Source organism: Propithecus coquereli, unplaced genomic scaffold (genome assembly GCF_000956105.1).
Source record: "Propithecus coquereli isolate 6110/MARCELLA unplaced genomic scaffold, Pcoq_1.0 Scaffold15, whole genome shotgun sequence".
Classification (NCBI taxonomy): Eukaryota; Metazoa; Chordata; class Mammalia; order Primates; family Indriidae; genus Propithecus; species Propithecus coquereli.
In genome coordinates this window covers 4,658,639-4,676,727 of record NW_012139413.1, presented here as the reverse complement: position 1 = coordinate 4,676,727, position 18,089 = coordinate 4,658,639, and the positions used below count along the sequence as shown (strand labels likewise).

The window sequence follows — 18,089 nt, the reverse complement described above, 5'->3', positions numbered from 1 at the left end:
CGCCCGGCCCCCTCCTTTCTATTCTGTATCCTGTGGAGGGGAGCCACTAGGCACAGCCCACACTTAAGGAGGGGGGACTCATACTTCCCTCCTTTAGGGTGGAGTATCTGCATAATTTATTCTGAATTCTTCTACACAGGAGATTTCTCTCTTCTCCACTTAGTAATTTATTCAATTATGTATTTATATCAGTATAGACTCATGGAGATGTATTTTATACTTGGGTTATGATCCAATATTTATTTATTTTGTTGTTCAAATTGTTCCAGCTTTGACCATTGGGAGCTCTTTCAGTTAGCTCCTGTGTCCCTTTGACTGACTTACTACCATCTATGTGTGTCTATGTGTGAACTCACATGTGCATTTTGAATATTTATTTATATTCTGACAATACAAGATGCTCTAGACCAGACTCATTTTGTATATTTCCTGTAACAATCCTGGAATCAGCCACTTCTTCAAGGAGCCCTGATTTCTTTTATTGGAAGATGATATTAGAAACCAATATCTGGGCACTCGATGTGCTCCTCGCTACTGGAGTGTCACTTGTTTTAGGCCCTTTCAGCTGATAGAGCAAGGAAATATATATGTGGATCATTTCAACCCCCACTCCTTGCTTATTTGTAAATTCCCACTTAGTGAGAAACCTGGCTCCTACCATCCACCACCCATTTACTTAATTGCTCACTTCCAGTATACATTTATAAAAAAATCAGAATTATTAAACCCTACCCTCATGGGAAACAACTTTATCAACTAGAGTACGATGCTTATGTGCATGCAGTTCCTTTTGCCTTTAGTCTTACAGACTCCACTCATTTCCAGGGGTACTTAAGTCAATGCCTTTTTCGGCCATCCCTCCTCACTGAAGTTGTTCATACATTTGTAATACAGTTAGATTCTCTAATCACAATTTATATTCTCTCCTGGGATCTTCTGACCTCTCCAATAATTTTGTTAACTTTGCATACATCAAGGTTTACTCTTTGTGCTGTAAAGTTCTATGACATATCTGAATGGATTTTCTGTTATCCTATAATAATCACCTAATTATAAGAAAATTACTTCAGCACATCCTAGTGAATCCAATGCCAAAGTTACTTTTTAAATTATAAAATGGCAAAACTTCGTCTATTTAGGACATTTAAAAAATGCTAATAATTATCCTCATAGCTGATCACTCATCAATTCACAGAAAAGCTATGTTTTGACAATATGCCTGAATGAAATCTCTATTAGAGGCATTAAACAAAGCCTTTGACCCAAGATCCTCAGTGATTTAATAAACATTTACCAGGTGCTACCTGCATGCCAGGCTCAGTGGTTGGCACTAAAGGTACCAATGATAATGAGATCTGATCACTGCAGGCCTGTGTATTGAATGCAGTGGTAGAAATGCACAGAGGGCAATATGGAAGCAGAGTGGAAAGCCACCTAAACCATCCCACTGCCGCTGGGACAGATTTGGGGGTACCTGAACTGTGGCTTAAAGAATGAGTTAGCCAGCAGGGAGGCAGAGAATGGAAAAGCACCTTCCAGGGAGAGAGGGCAAATTAAAGTCACCAAGGATTTTACAGCATAATGTATATAGGAAACCACTATAAGTTAAATGTTGTTAGAGTTAGAAATAGGGTACAGGATTTGGTTAAAAAATTAGGCTGGAGAGATGAGCAAGAATGGGAAATGGAGGGTCTGTATGTCACAGTAAGGAGCTTCAAGTTTATCTTATGGTTGATAGGGAGCTACTGACGGTTGAAAGCAGAAAAGTGACAGTCAGATTTGTGTTTTAGAGAGCTCACTTTTGCAGCTGTGAGGAGTGATACGAGGACAGGACTAGAGATACAGTGACCAGCAAGAAGACTGTTGTTCAGATAATGGAGGAAGCAGACCTAACTGGGACAGTCACAGAAAGGACAGAAAATATTTAGGACATGTTTAGGAGGTAGAACAGGCAAGATCTAGATTGAATTACGAGGGGTAGATGAGAGAAAGTAGTCCAGGGTAACCATGGAGTTTCTAGTATGGTTAAATAAATGGCTTGTAATGTCACTAACTGAGGCCCATAATACAGGACGAAGTAGCAATTTAGGAAGGAAGATGACAGTTTCAGTTTGGAGCACACTGAGTTAGAGAAATCTGTGGCCACCCAGATTGAAATATCCAACAGGAAGTTGAATAAATGAGCTACTGAGTAAAGAGATTAGATATTATTTAGGATTATTCTGCAAATGGGTGATAATTATAATAAAGGTCATAGGCAAGAGCATGCCAAAAGGTTATGCAGAGTGAAGCGGAATCTGGGGACCACTCACATTTGAGAAGAGCCCATGAAGGAAACAGACAGGAAACATATGGGTAAAAGGAAAATCAGGGAAAGGTTGTCTCACAAAAGCCAGAGAAGTAGGAATGGTCATCAATGGCAGACACAACAAAGACTCCTCTCCTGTAATTTAACAGTGTTCTGCAGTCCCTGAAACATGAACTGCAGGCTGCACTTTATCTTTTAAAACGAAATGTGTAGAGAGGTAATTTGGAGCATGCAGAAATTTGTAGAGTGCAAAAATATAGTTAGATGGATAATTAGAATGAACAATATTTGATAGCACAGCAAAGTGACTACAATCAACAATAAGTTAGGGTATACTTCCAAGTAAATAAAAGAGTGGAACTGGAATGTTCCTAACACAAATGTTAAATGCCTGAAGTGATGGATATCACAATTACCCTCATTTGATTAATTCACATTGTATGCCTGTATCAAAACATCACATGTACCCTATAAAGATATACAGCTATTATGTATCCATAATAATTAATGAAAATTAAAAAAATTTTTTTAATTAAAATATTTTTAAAGCCATTTTATATCAAATAACATAGTAACAGAAAAATTATGGTGTGGACAATTAATACAAGGAACATAGAGTAAGCAAATGTATACAAAAGATTCATAACAGATCAATCCGGTACAACAGACCAATCCTAGATTATCCAAGAGGAATTGCTCACCATTTTGAAAGCAAATTGACTAAGGAAGAAATACAGATTATTATCTTTTATTCAATCTATAAGGAATAGAATTAGTAGAAATAACATAAAATAAAATTCAAAACTGCTCACCATAAAAATTTATCACAGATGAAACAGTACTAGCTCATAAAATTCAGAGTATAAAAATTGACCCAGGGAAAAAAGTTTTGGTAAAAATATTTATCAAAAGGTAGAACAAACAGTGGCTAATGCTGCATACTTAAAACTTGCTGTTGACTAAAAATTGACACACAGTTCAAATCTTAATAAAATTTAAACTGATGAAAACTTAAACTGATTCAGAAAAATTAAACTTGGTGACCACAGAAGCCTTTGAAATATGATATGGACAAAAAGAACAATGTGTCAAATCTTTGCTTTAAGATTTACATGGAAAAGAATTGGAACCAGTGATAATTTTACTAAAATAATAATGAAAATGCAAAAATTGGGAAAGAGTTTAACTGAGATATGTGGAAATTAATTGAGAAATTATCTCGCTGGTACTTTTTTCATGAAAATTCATCCATATTCACGTATTTCTGATTAAAATGTCTGGATAGAATCAGAACATAATCAGGATAAAAAATTAAGTGGAGCTGAAATATCCTTAACCTTTGAACTTCCATGGGACTGTCTGTAACTAAGGAGAGCTTGACTATACAGAGTGTCAGTCTTGTGGCGGCCACCAGGTCAACGGAGCCCCTTGAGAGTGGCAAAGAACGCCCGATTGATGAAGAAGAAAAGCCGCTCCTTCCTACTCACAATGGAAGGCTTTTGATAAATACTTCATTTATTGATTTATTGGCTTTACACCATCTTGTTCCAGACAAGAATTTAAGGCAGCTAGAAAGAAAGTAAAGAAAAAGTACATATGAGATAAAATAAAATTCCAAATAAAAGAGTAAAGAAATCGTAGCTTTGAGAACTGTAGTGATTTACCAATCTAGCGATATGCCAGAAATTCAATTTCTTTTTCCATGTCTCTGGAACACTATTAATAGCTTCTTTCTGAGAATGAAATACTGAAAATGAAAATGTTTCTTTGGAATTTCTTCCCAAACACATCAGTTCTAGCCCATATTTAGATGCATTTCAATCCACTGCTTCAGTTTAGTAATTTCAGCACAAGCAATTTTCTTGTCTAGACTCACCCTCTCATCTTTTTGCTTCTGTTTTGGATGAAGTCCTTGAAATATGTCTTTCTTTGCTCCAGAGATGGTATAAATTTGTCATATTTCTTGTTTCTTGAATGGCATGTTTCATTACGTTCTTCTAAGATCCAAGAGTCCAGAGATATTTTTTAAAAGTATAAGAAACAATTAAAATAAAAGAATGAAATGGGAAAAGGTGCAATTAATACACCTGAGAGAGAAATAAGCCTTGATAACTTTCCTGTTTCAAAAAAACCCACTTTAAAAGTGAGACAGATACTAAAATAGGAGAACAATAAATATCACAATTGAAAACTGAAATTTTTCTTCCAGAAGCCATACTGTCGCAAGCTCAGCCTGTGGCTGGGCCACATCATCTGCCTGGTTCTTAGTTTACCTGAGGTCCTAAATCAGAGAAGTTCTATGTCAGGGGTGGGGAACCTTTTCATGTTGGAAGGCCACATTAAATTAGCTGTAATCAAATAAGGCCTCATTCAAGAAACTCTAATTAGATATACTTAAAGGTGTACATTATTTTATAAAAATCTAACTACTATATACTTAATACTTTCAAAAAATGAAAACTATTTGTTAATTTTAAAGTTAACTAACCTTTTAATGACTTTCTGGTGTCTGCTTTTTCTTGGAGAGCATTTGAATATTTGGTTGCGGGATGGAGGTCCACAGTTTCAGCTGATCCTCTAGATGGGTATCAGTCATTTGTGACCTTAAGGGCATCTTGATTTGGGTTAGGTAGGAGAATGTAGATTCACAGCAATAAGTGGCTGAAAAGCAAGAAGGCATTTTTTGTTGAAACTTATTTTGTTCTTTGGTATTTTAAATAAGTTCATTTTAAAAATAAAATAAAAATATAAAAGATGAACAAAAATGTATTAATAAAAATAAAAAGATTTGTTCTATAAAATTTGGCTTCAGTCAAAAGGAGGCTGCACTTAAGGACCTAAAAGGCCATATGTGGCCTTAAGGTCTTAAAGCCTGATAACCTTTCAAAATACAGACAACTGCCTCAGTTTCCCCATCCCTGTTCTACGTCATATAAATGAGGCACACCTGACAGTCAAGGTGAAACCGAGTGTGGGCAATCAGTCACACCTTTTTGAGTCCTGGCACTGTGCTACAGAACACACAGGAAACATCAGCCTGTGCTCTCAGGGAGTATGTTGAGATCCTATTAGCTTCTTCCATTACATCTTAAAAACAACAGCAAGAAAAAAACTGGAAATAAATACACTACCATGCAGGATAATTAGAGAGATTTTAGAAAGTGCTGAATATTGTTTAAGTTACGCAGCCTGTGTCATGGGTGCCTCAGTAAGCCAGAATGTTCTCAAGTTGATATTTCTTCTTCATAAATAGTACAAAGCCCATTTATCTAATGATTTTGTGGGCTAAGTTCTATGCTGGGTACTGGGTATATAATCATGAGCAAAGAGACAAGGACTCTGCCCTCACAAGCCTATGTTCTAATGAGAGAGAAGGAGAAAGTTAAGAGACAATTAAAATGATAAAGAATTGCAAATTATGATGAGAACCATTAAAGAAAAAGGGAGAAGAGAATAAAAGAGGGACTGGTGGGATAAGACATAGATAGGTGGTAAGAGCAGGCTTCTCAGACAAAGTATCACGTAATCGAATGAGAGCTAGCCAAGAGCCAGTGTGGGAAGAGATTTCCAGGCAGAGGGAACAGCATGTGCAAAAGCAGGTCAGGGTGTCTGCTGGTCAAAGGAAGAGGTAGGAGTAAGGGGAGATCACGCAGATGCTGATGCCAACTTCAATGTTTTTTCCATGGAGATCCAGCAGCTCACTCACTCTGGCTGCTGGGCAGAGCAGCAGTAGGTCAAGATGGGATGTTGCAGAGGTGGGACACCAGTCCAAGCATCAACACACATTAAAATTAATGTGAAATGTACTTATGGCCACTGAAATGTGCACATGAAAGTGGTTACAATGATAAATTTCATGTTATGTATATGTTATCAGAATAAAAATAATTAATATGGACAGGAAACAGATATTCCCTAAATATGTATTGCCATGAATATTGTTCCTTCCGTCTCAGACCAACAGGAGCTCCAGGGAGCAACGAGCAGTACAATGTGGGAATGGTCGGGACGCATGGGCTGGAGACCTCTCACGTGGACACTTTCAGCAGCAGTATTTCAAGAGAAGGAACTTTGATGATTAGGGAGGTAAGTTGGTATAAAGACTGGATAAGGAAGTGCATTTCTTAAGTGGTTTTTATATTAGAGCTTTCACAGAGAATGCTTATGGCATGTATTGTAAGCATGGGGAATTGGGGGTCGGGGGACCTGTGCTTCTAAATGGTTGAGTGATTTTAATTGTCTCCTACTCCTTTCCTTTATCCTTCTAAGCTTTTTCAGTGTGACTTAATTACATTAGTCCAAATGCTTCAGTAGGAGCTATTGCAAATCGGAACATAGAATTTGAGCCTGAGGATATAAAACTGGCAAACCCAGATGTTTTCTACAACAGGAAAACAGAAATGAATAGTCTCTCTGAATAGCATCACCGGCCTTGTTATGCCTCTTCTCCCCATGGTTTTATCCTTGTGGATTTTATGTAGAAAATTCTCAGACTTTCCAAGAAATGATATCATCTTATCCAGTTAAATTAACATTTAAAAGACCATTAAGCTATTTTATTAAAATAACAAAAATATGCAGATCTACTCACAAATGCACCTTAGCACTTTGAGTGATTTTTTTTAAACTCTAGGGACATCATTTTATTTGGTGGGAGGCACATATTCCTTTTCATCTGTCCCTCTAACATGCAGTAACTTACCACTGTGTCTGTACTAACTGGAAGGACCCTGACAAATTAAATCAGTCTTTTCTTTTTTTTTTTTTTTTCCTACTTCATCATCACAATGCAAGTTTGAATTCAGGGCTTTACTTGGAAGGAAAGTAATGGTTGGGTACGTTGGGCAAATGTTACCTGTCCCCTCCCTGCATCTGTTTTATTATCTATAAAATTTCATAAATAATAGCACATGTCTTATAAGATAGTTATGATTATTAAATGAGTTAATAAACGTAAGCATTCAATAAAAGTTAACTATTTTATTTCATTCTCTCATAGAGTTGAATTCTCCTTTCACTTGTTGTCACTACCCAGTCTTCCCTCTGAAACATAAACATGTTATCTGTCATTCTCCTCCTTGAGCCAGGACAGTTAGGAACCCCTAATAGCAGGCTGTGCTCTCCCAAAAGGCACAGGGCATCGCACTATTGTGAGAAAGAAAGGAACTCTATTTTTGAGATGCATTAGGCCTTTGAAGTAGTAATTGGCACTGGGGCTATAACTGAAAGACTAGTTCACAAAGCAACTTACTAGAATTTCATTTTATGGCCTTGTTGAATCTTACACATAGGCTTTAAAGAGTCCTTTCACATGCACCTGGAATGAAAAATGGACTTGGCTGCTGTAGTTGACATGGTGTAGTGCTGGTATATAAATTTCCCAATGTGGTGAATGGATAATTTCAATGGAAATGTAGAAGGTTTCTATTGCTATAGCTTGTCACTTAGGGAAACATGAGGGAGAATGTCCTGGAGTGAGTTACTCTTTGACTCCAAACGCAAGGACTCCAATTTCTAATGTGGTTTAAAATTTGCTTGAGTCTTTATGACAGAGTCAATACCTCCAAGTAGAAATTTGGAGCCACATTTTCAGTTCATTTCCAGCCACATCCAAATGGCTCCATACTATTTATAGCACTGCAATATTCTATAACCACAACTAATCACTTTGAAAATAGCATTTACAAGTGTCTTATAGGAATTTGACCTATTAAGGACCCCAAAATCTTCTTGTGCTCTCAATTTCCCAATTCTGCCTTTCCCAAATGTGAGTTTTTTAAAATAACAAACTGTATTAATCAGAGTTCTCCAGAGAAACAGAGTATATATACATATATGTAACGAGAAAGCGGGGGGGGGGAGAGAGAGAGAGGGATGGATTGATTGATTGTGAGGAAGTGGCTCATGTCATTATGGAGACTGGGAAGTCCCATGATCTGCCATATGCGAACTGTAGACCCAGGGGAGCTGGCCGTGTAAATCCCAGTCTGAGGGTGGGTGAAGATGAGATGGAATGTCCTAGCTCAAGCAATGAAGCAGGAAAAAAAGTGGTAAATTCCTTCTTCCTCTGCCTTTTGTTCTATTCAGGCCCTCAGTGAATTGGATGATGCCCAACCAACTTGGGAAGGCCCATCTGCTTTACTGAATCCACCAATTCACATGCTAATCTCATCCGGAAACACAGGAAAAAATGTTTGATCTGGGTACCCTATGGCCCAGTCAATTTGACACATAAAATTAGCCATCACCAAACCTTGAGTTGAAATTTATTAAAAGCACACATATTGAAAAGAAAAATGTGGGTTAAAGCATATCCCTGACAAAATAAGAAAATAAAATAAAATCTCATTATAAGATTTAGCTTATTGGGTACTTTTAGTTTAGCTCCCCATGATGAACATCATAGAGAACTCACTTCACTTGTCATTCTCATGTGAGTGGTATAAGAACAGACCAGCTCTACTACCCATGATCTTATCAAATGCACAAATTTCCCCTTGTAGTGCACACCGCTGCTCCTGTGGCTCTACCTTTCTCTGTCCTATAGCCTCACAGGAGCATTCTTCATTCTAATTCGAGAACACACCACACCTGCTGTGGTCTGCCATCTCGTTCTTGGAAGCCCATCTGCTGGAAGAGCTGTTCTCCTCTCCCCACTGCTGCCCACTTCACCCAGCAGACCTCTGTGGGTCTGGCTCACTCTTCCCTTTCTCCTCGAAGCCTCTACTGGGACTCCGTGGACCTTGGTCCATAGGACCTTCCTGGTGTCAGCCTGTATCTCTTCAGTGTCTGTCCAGCCCACTGAAACAGAACACTAGCTTGTCTCATGAAGGCTCTTGGTTACGAGTAATAAGTAAAAGAATCCACTTAACACAGCTTAATTTAAAAAGAAAAAAAAAACTGGGGAGAGGGTAAGTGTCAGAAACAGAGGAGTAAAGATTCAGAGGTACGTCTCAAAGGGAACGCAAAGGTAGAACGTGAGCTGGGCCTCTGTGCAGGACTGGAACCAGAAACTAAGTGACAGGGCTCAGGCAGCTTCTCATGTGCATGTGTCTGGCTGTCTCACTGCCTGTGTCTCCTTACCCTCATCGCCGCTTGCTTCCACATTCCTCCTCTCTTCTTCTCTTCCCCAGACCTCCACGTGCTCATGCTCCAACTGCCTCTTCCTTCATTGTAAGATATTTTCCACATCCTAGTTGAGCTGCCAGCAGAGACTGACCAGTATCCCTCAGGCCAGTTTTAAATTCCAGTAGGAATCTTCTCCTACTTGGCTCAGGCATCCACTCCTAACTTAATCAGCTGTGCCCAGGATTAGAACCCCTGGTACAGCAGTGCAGCCCGGGACACCTAGGCTCTGCCACCAGACAGCCTGGGTTCAAACCCTCATTTCACCACTTAGAACCCATGTCACTCATGGCAAGTTAATTGAATTTTTTGTGCTGTAGTTTTTTCTATCTGTAAAATGGGGATCATGGAAGCTAACCCCTCATGGTATTGTGAGGATTCAGTGGAATGTCATAAATAAAGCATTTAGCATGGTACTTGGTGTATGTTGGTGCACACAACATCTTGGTGCCTGACATGGGACTGACAAAGGCGTAAAGGTCAGAGACATTGTTGGGGTTCTGTTAATGAGGTCCTAGAGGGCAGGACTTGTTCATTTATCTTTAGGTTTCCAGCAGCATGCCTGGCACACAGGTGTTTAATAAGAAGGTGCTGGTTGAATGAAAAAAAGGGTTATGACTTGCATGTGGGCAGATTCAGGGGTCATTGCTGGATTCCTTTCAGCTTCTCACTGTCTGGGCCACTTCCCCTTGTTAGCCTCTTTAGGTCTTTTTTTGATAACCAGTGTGTCTGCATCACTTTTTGGCTTGAAACAGAATGCTGCTGATACAAGAGAGACCAAAAAATTATAAAGAGATGATGTGTGATTTATGCTACTGGGAAGTTAGAGGAAAATACTGAAATGCTTTTCAGTATTTGAACAGAAGTTAGAAAAGAATAAAAAACGGCCCACTACATATAAAATAGGAGACAATAAGATAAATTAGAACTGAACTTCCTAAATGTCATTTAGAAGATGAAATGCTCAACTCGACAATAGGCACTAGGCCAAGCTGCAGATGAGCACTATGACAAGATGACTCCAGAAAATGCCCCTCTCCAGGACAGTTTGTAGTCCAGAAGCATGTCGCCAAGAAACGTAGAAAACACTAGGCTTTCCAGTTATTTCTCAAGCTTCCTGGTAACATCAATTACATGCACACCTCAGGAGCTTGGGACTGTGTTTCATCTCACACACACACACACACGAAAAAGTGCCTCCTTTCACTTCCAGCCAGAGGCAGGTGCACAGCTACAATTGGAAGGCCAGGATAAGCTCCTGAAGGAAGAAGCCAGGCTAGTGAGATGGTCAAAGAAACAGCATGAACCCTACACATGCCAGCCCCAAAGAGGTAGGGAGTGTGCCAGCCTTGTTCCCAGCTGTTCCATGTTCAGCGGAATGCTTTACACTTAGTAGGCACTCAAAAATGTAGGTCAGTGAATGAAAGAAAGAAAAGGCAGAAAGCTCTAAAAATCCTCAATGAGCCAATTGCATAAATGTGAAAAAAATTACAAGACTAATTAGACCTATAATGTGGGCACTGGCTTTGGGAACCAAAGTTATCTTTTAATTCTATCTTTCTTCCCTACTATTTTTGGGAAGAGACTGCTTTCCAGAACAGTGGTTTCCAGACTTTTTAGGTCATGCAACCCTATCAGTAAAATTTGTGGAGCATGCCGCATAATCCAGTATATTTATTCACAAACCATACATTTGTCCCACTGCCCTAACATACTATATATATTAAAAGCACCTTTTAAAGGATGTTAAAAAGGAGTGCTATAAATGAAGTTTCTAATGCTTTGCTGCTCATGATGACTTTATTTTTTTTCTGCCTACATCACAAAGCACCATAGTTACTTATGGAGAGATTCAACATTAATGATAGTGGTTGTAAATCCATATTTTCAAATAGTCTTCTAGATCGCATCAGTGTTTTTTTTGGAAATCCTGTCAGGTCTGACTAGTTAATCATACTTTTGACTTTATGAATGACAAAAAGCCCTGTGAGTTGGGCAAGTATTGTCTCTGCACTTTCTTGGAGTACACTCGTGCGTGGATTATCCCACTGCTTCCTTTCAGCAATATTTCAAGTCACTGTATCCTGTAGTGTGACTCGTAAATCCAGTTAGCTGGTGTGCGCATGCGTGCACAGACACCGCTGCAGAGGAGCTCGCACATGCGGGCCCTGCTCCGCCCTTCCACCGTGTGGCGTCCCTACCTCCCCACAGGGGACTCTGTGACCCTGACTGCCCCTCACGCAGGAGCATAAGGCTTCAGGGTCAGTCCTTATACTAAATACGGCAAAGCTTAATTTCTTTTGTATTTTCTTCGGTAAAATAGAAATTTGAATGTTACCGTCCCACAACGTTGTGGGTTGATTTGGAGCCCGCGTGCCTGTGCTGTGTGAGGGGTGATGTTGCTCTGTGGCCTTTTTTCTCCCTCTCTAATGCCCCCCATGTGTTGTGCCCCCTCAGACATCTGGAGAGAAGAAACGATCTGGCCACAGTGACAGCAATGGCTTTGCCGGCCACATCAACCTCCCAGACCTGGTGCAGCAGAGCCATTCTCCGGCTGGGACCCCGACCGAGGGACTGGGGCGTGTCTCTACCCATTCCCAGGAGATGGACGCTGGGACTGAGGTAGGTGCCAGGCAACAGCTGATATAGCAATTCTGTTCTCCTTCAGGGAGGTTGAAACCCTGCTTTCTTCAAGAATGAGGCTTTGCCAAGCTCCCTGAAATGTGTTTGGTTGGTTTCTACTATGGAGCTACTTACGCAGATACTCAAATAGAGAAATCATAGAAACAGAGCCGCTGAAAGTTCTCAGATATCATCTGGACCAATACTTGGTTTTACAGATGAGAGTACTGACATTCAGAGAGGTTAAGTGACTCACTCAAGGCATACAGCTGGTTTGTGACAGATCCAGGACCAGAACTGGGACCTCCTATCTCCCAGGCCGGAGACAGAAACTTCAGGCTATAGACATTTCAAGGCCAACAGTTAAAGTTCATATTTACATTAATTTAGTCAGACTAAGTTTGACTTAAATAGAACAGGGTTGAGAGATTTGTTTATGAAAAATAAAAGTTAATAGATAAGTTTTTAAAGTGTCATCTTCCTAAACTCCAAATTGTGTGAGAAAGGAGAAATGAGATATTATTTTGCCTTTATAGAAACAGTCCCAGGAAAAAGCCTGAATAAACACAATCCGTTAGGTAGTGCTCATAGACGTCATTGATAGAGACCAGTTGGATGAGTTCACGTGTTTCACAGATAGTCTTATGAATCACCTATAAGGCCCTAAATGCATTTATAAAGCATATACACTGTTGTTTTTGACATATTCCACACACTAAGCTTTTTGTAAGTTTTTTGGATCCTAAAGTTATAGAGCAGATGAGTTCTGCATACCCTCAAGGAAAAGAGCACAGAGGCATACTGGAAAGTGTGCAGCATGCTATTGTAACTTCAGGCAGTACAGGCAGGCATTCTCTGCCTGAACACCTCTGTCGGTATCAAGGAGAATCCCACAGGGTTGAACCCTGGTTCAAACTCTGGTGCTGCCCCAGCTCTAAATGGGAATGTTAGTACCCACCCTACCCCCTTCACAGACATCTTCTAAAAATCAAAGGACAGAATGTATGTTCAAGTGCTCTATTTGGGAGCGGGAATCTATTTGAGGAGGCTGAAATGGTTTTGATTTCATAGGGTGGAGGGAAAATCTTGAATTAAATCATATTGGCTCTTTGTGTTTTTTTTCCTTATATGTTTTAGGGATCTTGGGTGTTGGTTTTATTTTTAAATAAAAACCTGAAAGCAAAACTAAGAACCTTTAGTTAAAGACATTTATCTGAAAAAAGAGGTGCTGCTTATGCTGAGTACAGGTATGTTTGTGATGTTAAAATGATGCGTGTAGTAGAAGGAATGGAAAGGACAGACAAAAGGGGAGGTGGTTATTGCAGTTCCTTCAGCAAAACTCACATGTGGACTATCGTGACGGGAAGCCCCGATACTGAGTTTACTGTTGCCTAATCTAATTCTGACTTAGTTTCTTCGTGGTGCTATCCGAGCCCTTGAGATTCATTTTTTTATAACAACTATGCTTTCAAGGTAAATTGCCCTCCAACCTGGTATCTTCATGAAGTTCCCAAATAAGGCATGTAAATATAAGTATCCTTTTAAGGAAACTACTATGGGAAGGAAAAATCCTCAATTCTTGGTTGAAATCATCGCTGCATTAAAGGTTTTGGAGCCAACACCAATCCACTTGCATTACCAGGCTAGAGTGGAGGGGCTCAAACTGCTCTTCTGCCTCCCGTGAAGAGGAAGCCTCTTGGGTTGACTGTGTGTTCAGGATGAAGTGCTGCCATGTAAACGTGCTTCCTTAGTTTGTTGCCAATTGTGTCAGCTTTTCATATGGACAGTTTGGTCGGTATGAGATTGCTTTTACTGAAAGGGAGAGGCAAGCTGTGTCACGACCGTGATCTTATAGATATTAAGGTGCCACATATGGCCCAAAATGTAGTTTTATCACTATGCCCCTTGCAGTGTGAGAATTAAGCAAACCCTACAAATGCACAATGGCTAGTGAGTAACCAATACCAGAAGAAGCTTTGACTAGGCCTGGAGTGTCAACAGCTAAATGGATTGAAGTGTGTGTAATCATTTTACAACCCAAGCAAAGTATTATTAGCATTGGTTATTTCTGCAGCATGTATTTATCTGCTCTCCTTAATCTTCTTGCTTACTGATTAGTATGGCATGGGGAGCAGCACCAAAGCCTCCTTCACCCCCTTTGTGGACCCCAGAGTGTACCAGACATCTCCCACTGATGAAGATGAAGAGGATGAGGAATCATCAGCCACAGGTGAGCTTGAAGGCCCCTGTGTTTTAGAACCAGCTTTGTTTTCCTTTCTGGCATGGCCTGACAAGGAAATTAATTATCGGTTCAGTAGTTAAGCCATTTACTGCTTAGACATTGTCTTAAAGGGAAGGTTTTTTTTAATCATTATTTTTGTAGGATTCCTAAAACAAATTTCTTTCCATTTTTTTTTTTTTTTATCTCTTCTATTTTGCTCCTAGTAGGAATCCAGAGGTATCCAGGGACCCTAGGAAAAGCTGTTCCTCAGCGATCTCTGAACTTACCGCATATTTCCCAAAAGCAGTTTCTGGGTACAATGCTATGCATACAGTAGACACTTAATAAGTGCATGTTGCGCTGTGTTGAGTTCTAGGTGTGTGCTTTCCACACAAAGGTCTGGCTGATTTAGAGGAGAGTCTTGCTTTCTAAACTTCTGCAAGTCATTAATCATCAAAGTCAGCTTAGGCTAATTTTTTAATTGATAATCTGCAATTTCAAAAAGTAAACCTTTCTTGCATATATTATAGGAGGTGAGTATGGTGTATTAAATTTTGTGAGATTAATATCAGTTTTCTAAACTGTCCATGTAGTGTCTATAAGCCTGTCTTGCTAATGAATAAAATACTTCATTTTATGACTTACACTTTTTTGTACTAAAAAAAAGTATAAAATAAGTAGAGTTTGAGAATTTCTTTGCCTTTGCTATAATACAAACTAAACAAGGAGAAATCATAGTGTTTTGAAGCCCCTTCTCCATATCTCCATTGGTCATCTGTTCAGAGGCCACTGACTTCTCTGGTTCTTTTTCTCAAAGCTCTGTTTACTAGCGAACTTCTTAGGCAAGAACAAGCCAAGCTCAATGAAGCAAGAAAGATTTCAGTGGTGAACGTCAACCCAACCAACATTCGGCCTCATAGTGATACACCAGAGATCAGAAAATACAAGAAACGGTTCAACTCAGAAATACTCTGTGCGGCTCTGTGGGGTATGTTGGTGCTTTTGTTTTACTACTCATTGATGAACTGACCCTCAACCATTAAAAGCCTGTGGATCATATCATCAGAACACTGGTTGAATCATGGCTATTAGAGACCTGACTTAGGACCATCTTGACCTCAGGAGAAACCAAAACAGTTTTATATATAGAAAGAGCTGATAACCTAATGCCCAGGACGACAAGATCAGATTCAGAATGACCCTGTCACACGACAGTGATGGGTAAAGCCAACAACAGAACTAGCCACCACACCCACTGTGTCCAGCACTGTACGGTGTATCCCACACTCATTCTCTGATCCATATTCCGTCCTGCAAGGGGAGTGATGGCATTACCTTCATTTCACAGCTGGAAAACCAGCCCAGCATATTTTACTGAATTGCCCAAGGCTATTACCACTAGCAACAGCAAGATAAAACTTAAAAAGAACGACAAATAATGATATGAGAAGTCCCTTTTAGTTCAAAACATCAACCTGCAGTTCTTGTAGAAAAGATCTGCAGGTTTTAGCTGACCTCAAACTCAGTATAGGTGTTATGAGATTCTATCAAAGTCCTGGTCTGTGTTACTATAAATGACTCATACAGTTCAAACAAGGTCATGGCCATCTGTATCCAACTAAAATACTAGGCTTCCGTTAGGGCACCATAATTTTAAAGGGATAAAAGCATTTGAGATATTTGCAGGGAAGAGTGTCAAGCCTGGAAACCATTTCCTGAGAGGTGTAATGGAGGTTCTGTCCTCCGGAGAACAGACAGACGAGAACAAGATAGCCATGCTTAATATCAAAAGGATTAATATGTAGATAAAGAGCAGACATTCATGTTGCTCAGAAGATAGAAGTACATACAATAAATAGGAGAAGTTAGAGAGTTACCTGTTCATGAGTATAGTACACTGCACAGTGAACCTCTCAATGTGTGTGTTGGGGGGTGGATGTTTAATTTCCCTACGGATTAATTTTTAGGATGATGGCTATCAAGACAAGACTGCATACCTACAATAACTTTTGTGATAGGGACTATTACATGAAGGTTGAGCTGCACTAGATTTAGATACCTGAGACTCCCTTATAGTCAGTATTTCTGTAACTCTCGGGCTATTAACACCTCTTGAACTGGTTTATCATTTCCCTAAAAGAGAGCAGAACCTTGAGGGTATGGGGCATAAGAAAGTTAAATTTTAGTATGAGAAGGAGGAGAGGCTTTTGTTCCAATGGAGCATGAAAATAGAAACTCTGCTATGTGTTGAAGGTGGGTAGGCTAGAAATCACCGCATGAATAGGGGTGGGGATGAACCTTGGGAAGGAGAGAAGTAGATTTATAGGGAGAGCCAAGAAAGAGGTGGTTGTTACAGGAAGGGAATAAAGGCAAATTGTGCTAGCTTTATAGCTGTGCCTAAGGCTCCTCTTGATAAGAACTCACTATACTAAGCAGTAAATGACCAGATGTAGTGAATGCTGCTACCACTTTATAAAAGAAAACTGTAATTTCATTACCAGAGGGACAATGATTTAATTATTATGTCAGAGCTTCTACTTCTACACTCCCTACTGTAGTACATATTTGCCCATTAGTTTATAAGAAACAGTTTATTAAGTTTTACAAAGACCCCAAATGCAGAAGGTTAAAGCTAGTGAAAAGTCAGTTTTGGGGTGCTTCTTAACTTTGCAGGTGTAAACCTTCTGGTGGGAACTGAAAATGGCCTGATGCTCTTGGACCGAAGTGGGCAAGGCAAAGTCTATAATCTGATCAACCGGAGGCGATTTCAGCAGATGGATGTGCTAGAGGGACTGAATGTGCTTGTGACAATTTCAGGTATGTTACTAGGATGACAAATTCCCCAAGTCTACACAGGTGGGAAAGGAGACCACCTAATTTCTGAAGAAACAGTGAGCTCTGCCCTTCCCAGCTAACAAGTAATGCAATAGTTGTAGCAGTATAGCCAGAGTGAGATCACCCACATTTTGTAACAGTGGAGATTCTGACCTCCAAAGGGAAGTTCCTCACCTCTGCACTAAATCTGAATCAGGCAAACACATACCACAAAGCTTGTATATTTATAGGCCTTTCCCTCTATCAGGACTCAACAGGGATCTTTTTAAAGTTGTCTGCCCTCCAGTTATTACCATCTACTCTCAGATGAAGAATACCAAAATGTAGGCTTCTAGGAGGGAAATTTAGTAAGTGGAAATTTTCTCTGGTCTCTTCCCATAAGAAATTCTCTTGTTTATACTTCACTGATGTCTTGGCAGGTGCAGCTGGCCCACTGGGTGATCAAGACTGCAAAGCGATTTGAGTATAGGAATTATTATTGCTGTGTTCTATAGCTATTTGGTTCCTAAAAAGAGCTTTAAAAAAGAAAAAAGAATAGAAACTAAAGTGAAGGCCTTATTACTGACAAGTTAAAAATGCAACCGGAAAGAGAAAGGTTTTTTTCTTTCTGATGGTATTTAAAGGAGTTTAACAAATAACGCTCTTCTTTTCCCCTCCCATTCCATCCAGTGTGGAACCAACCACACTATTGTACTTTAGAACCATCTGGAGAAATGTGAAAGTTCAGGCTGCACCCAGATCAGGGTCAGAATCTCTAAGGGGTGTGGCTGAGGCATCAGCAGCTTTCAGAGCTCCTAAAGTGTTTCCATTGTGCAACCAAGTTTGAGAACATGGCTCTATGCTCAACCATTGCTTCACAAAGAGACAGGACAGGGATACTGGTTTGAACCTTGAAGAAAGTTTAACTCTTCGGCTATACTTCTATTTTGAGAAAATGCTTTCACTTGGCACTACAGGTTTTTCTTTCTTTTACCTTTC

General features: G+C 39.7%; 1 protein-coding gene across 1 annotated transcript in view; it reads left to right on the top strand.

Moving 5' to 3' along the window:
• TNIK (TRAF2 and NCK interacting kinase) overlaps positions 1-18,089 on the top strand; it is a 288,393-nt gene that overhangs the window by 255,026 nt on the left and 15,278 nt on the right. The window contains 5 exon segments of the mRNA XM_012640167.1: positions 6,265-6,394; positions 11,891-12,055; positions 14,174-14,285; positions 15,094-15,264; positions 16,950-17,093. Of these exon segments, the coding sequence (XP_012495621.1) occupies positions 6,265-6,394; positions 11,891-12,055; positions 14,174-14,285; positions 15,094-15,264; positions 16,950-17,093 (722 nt within the window).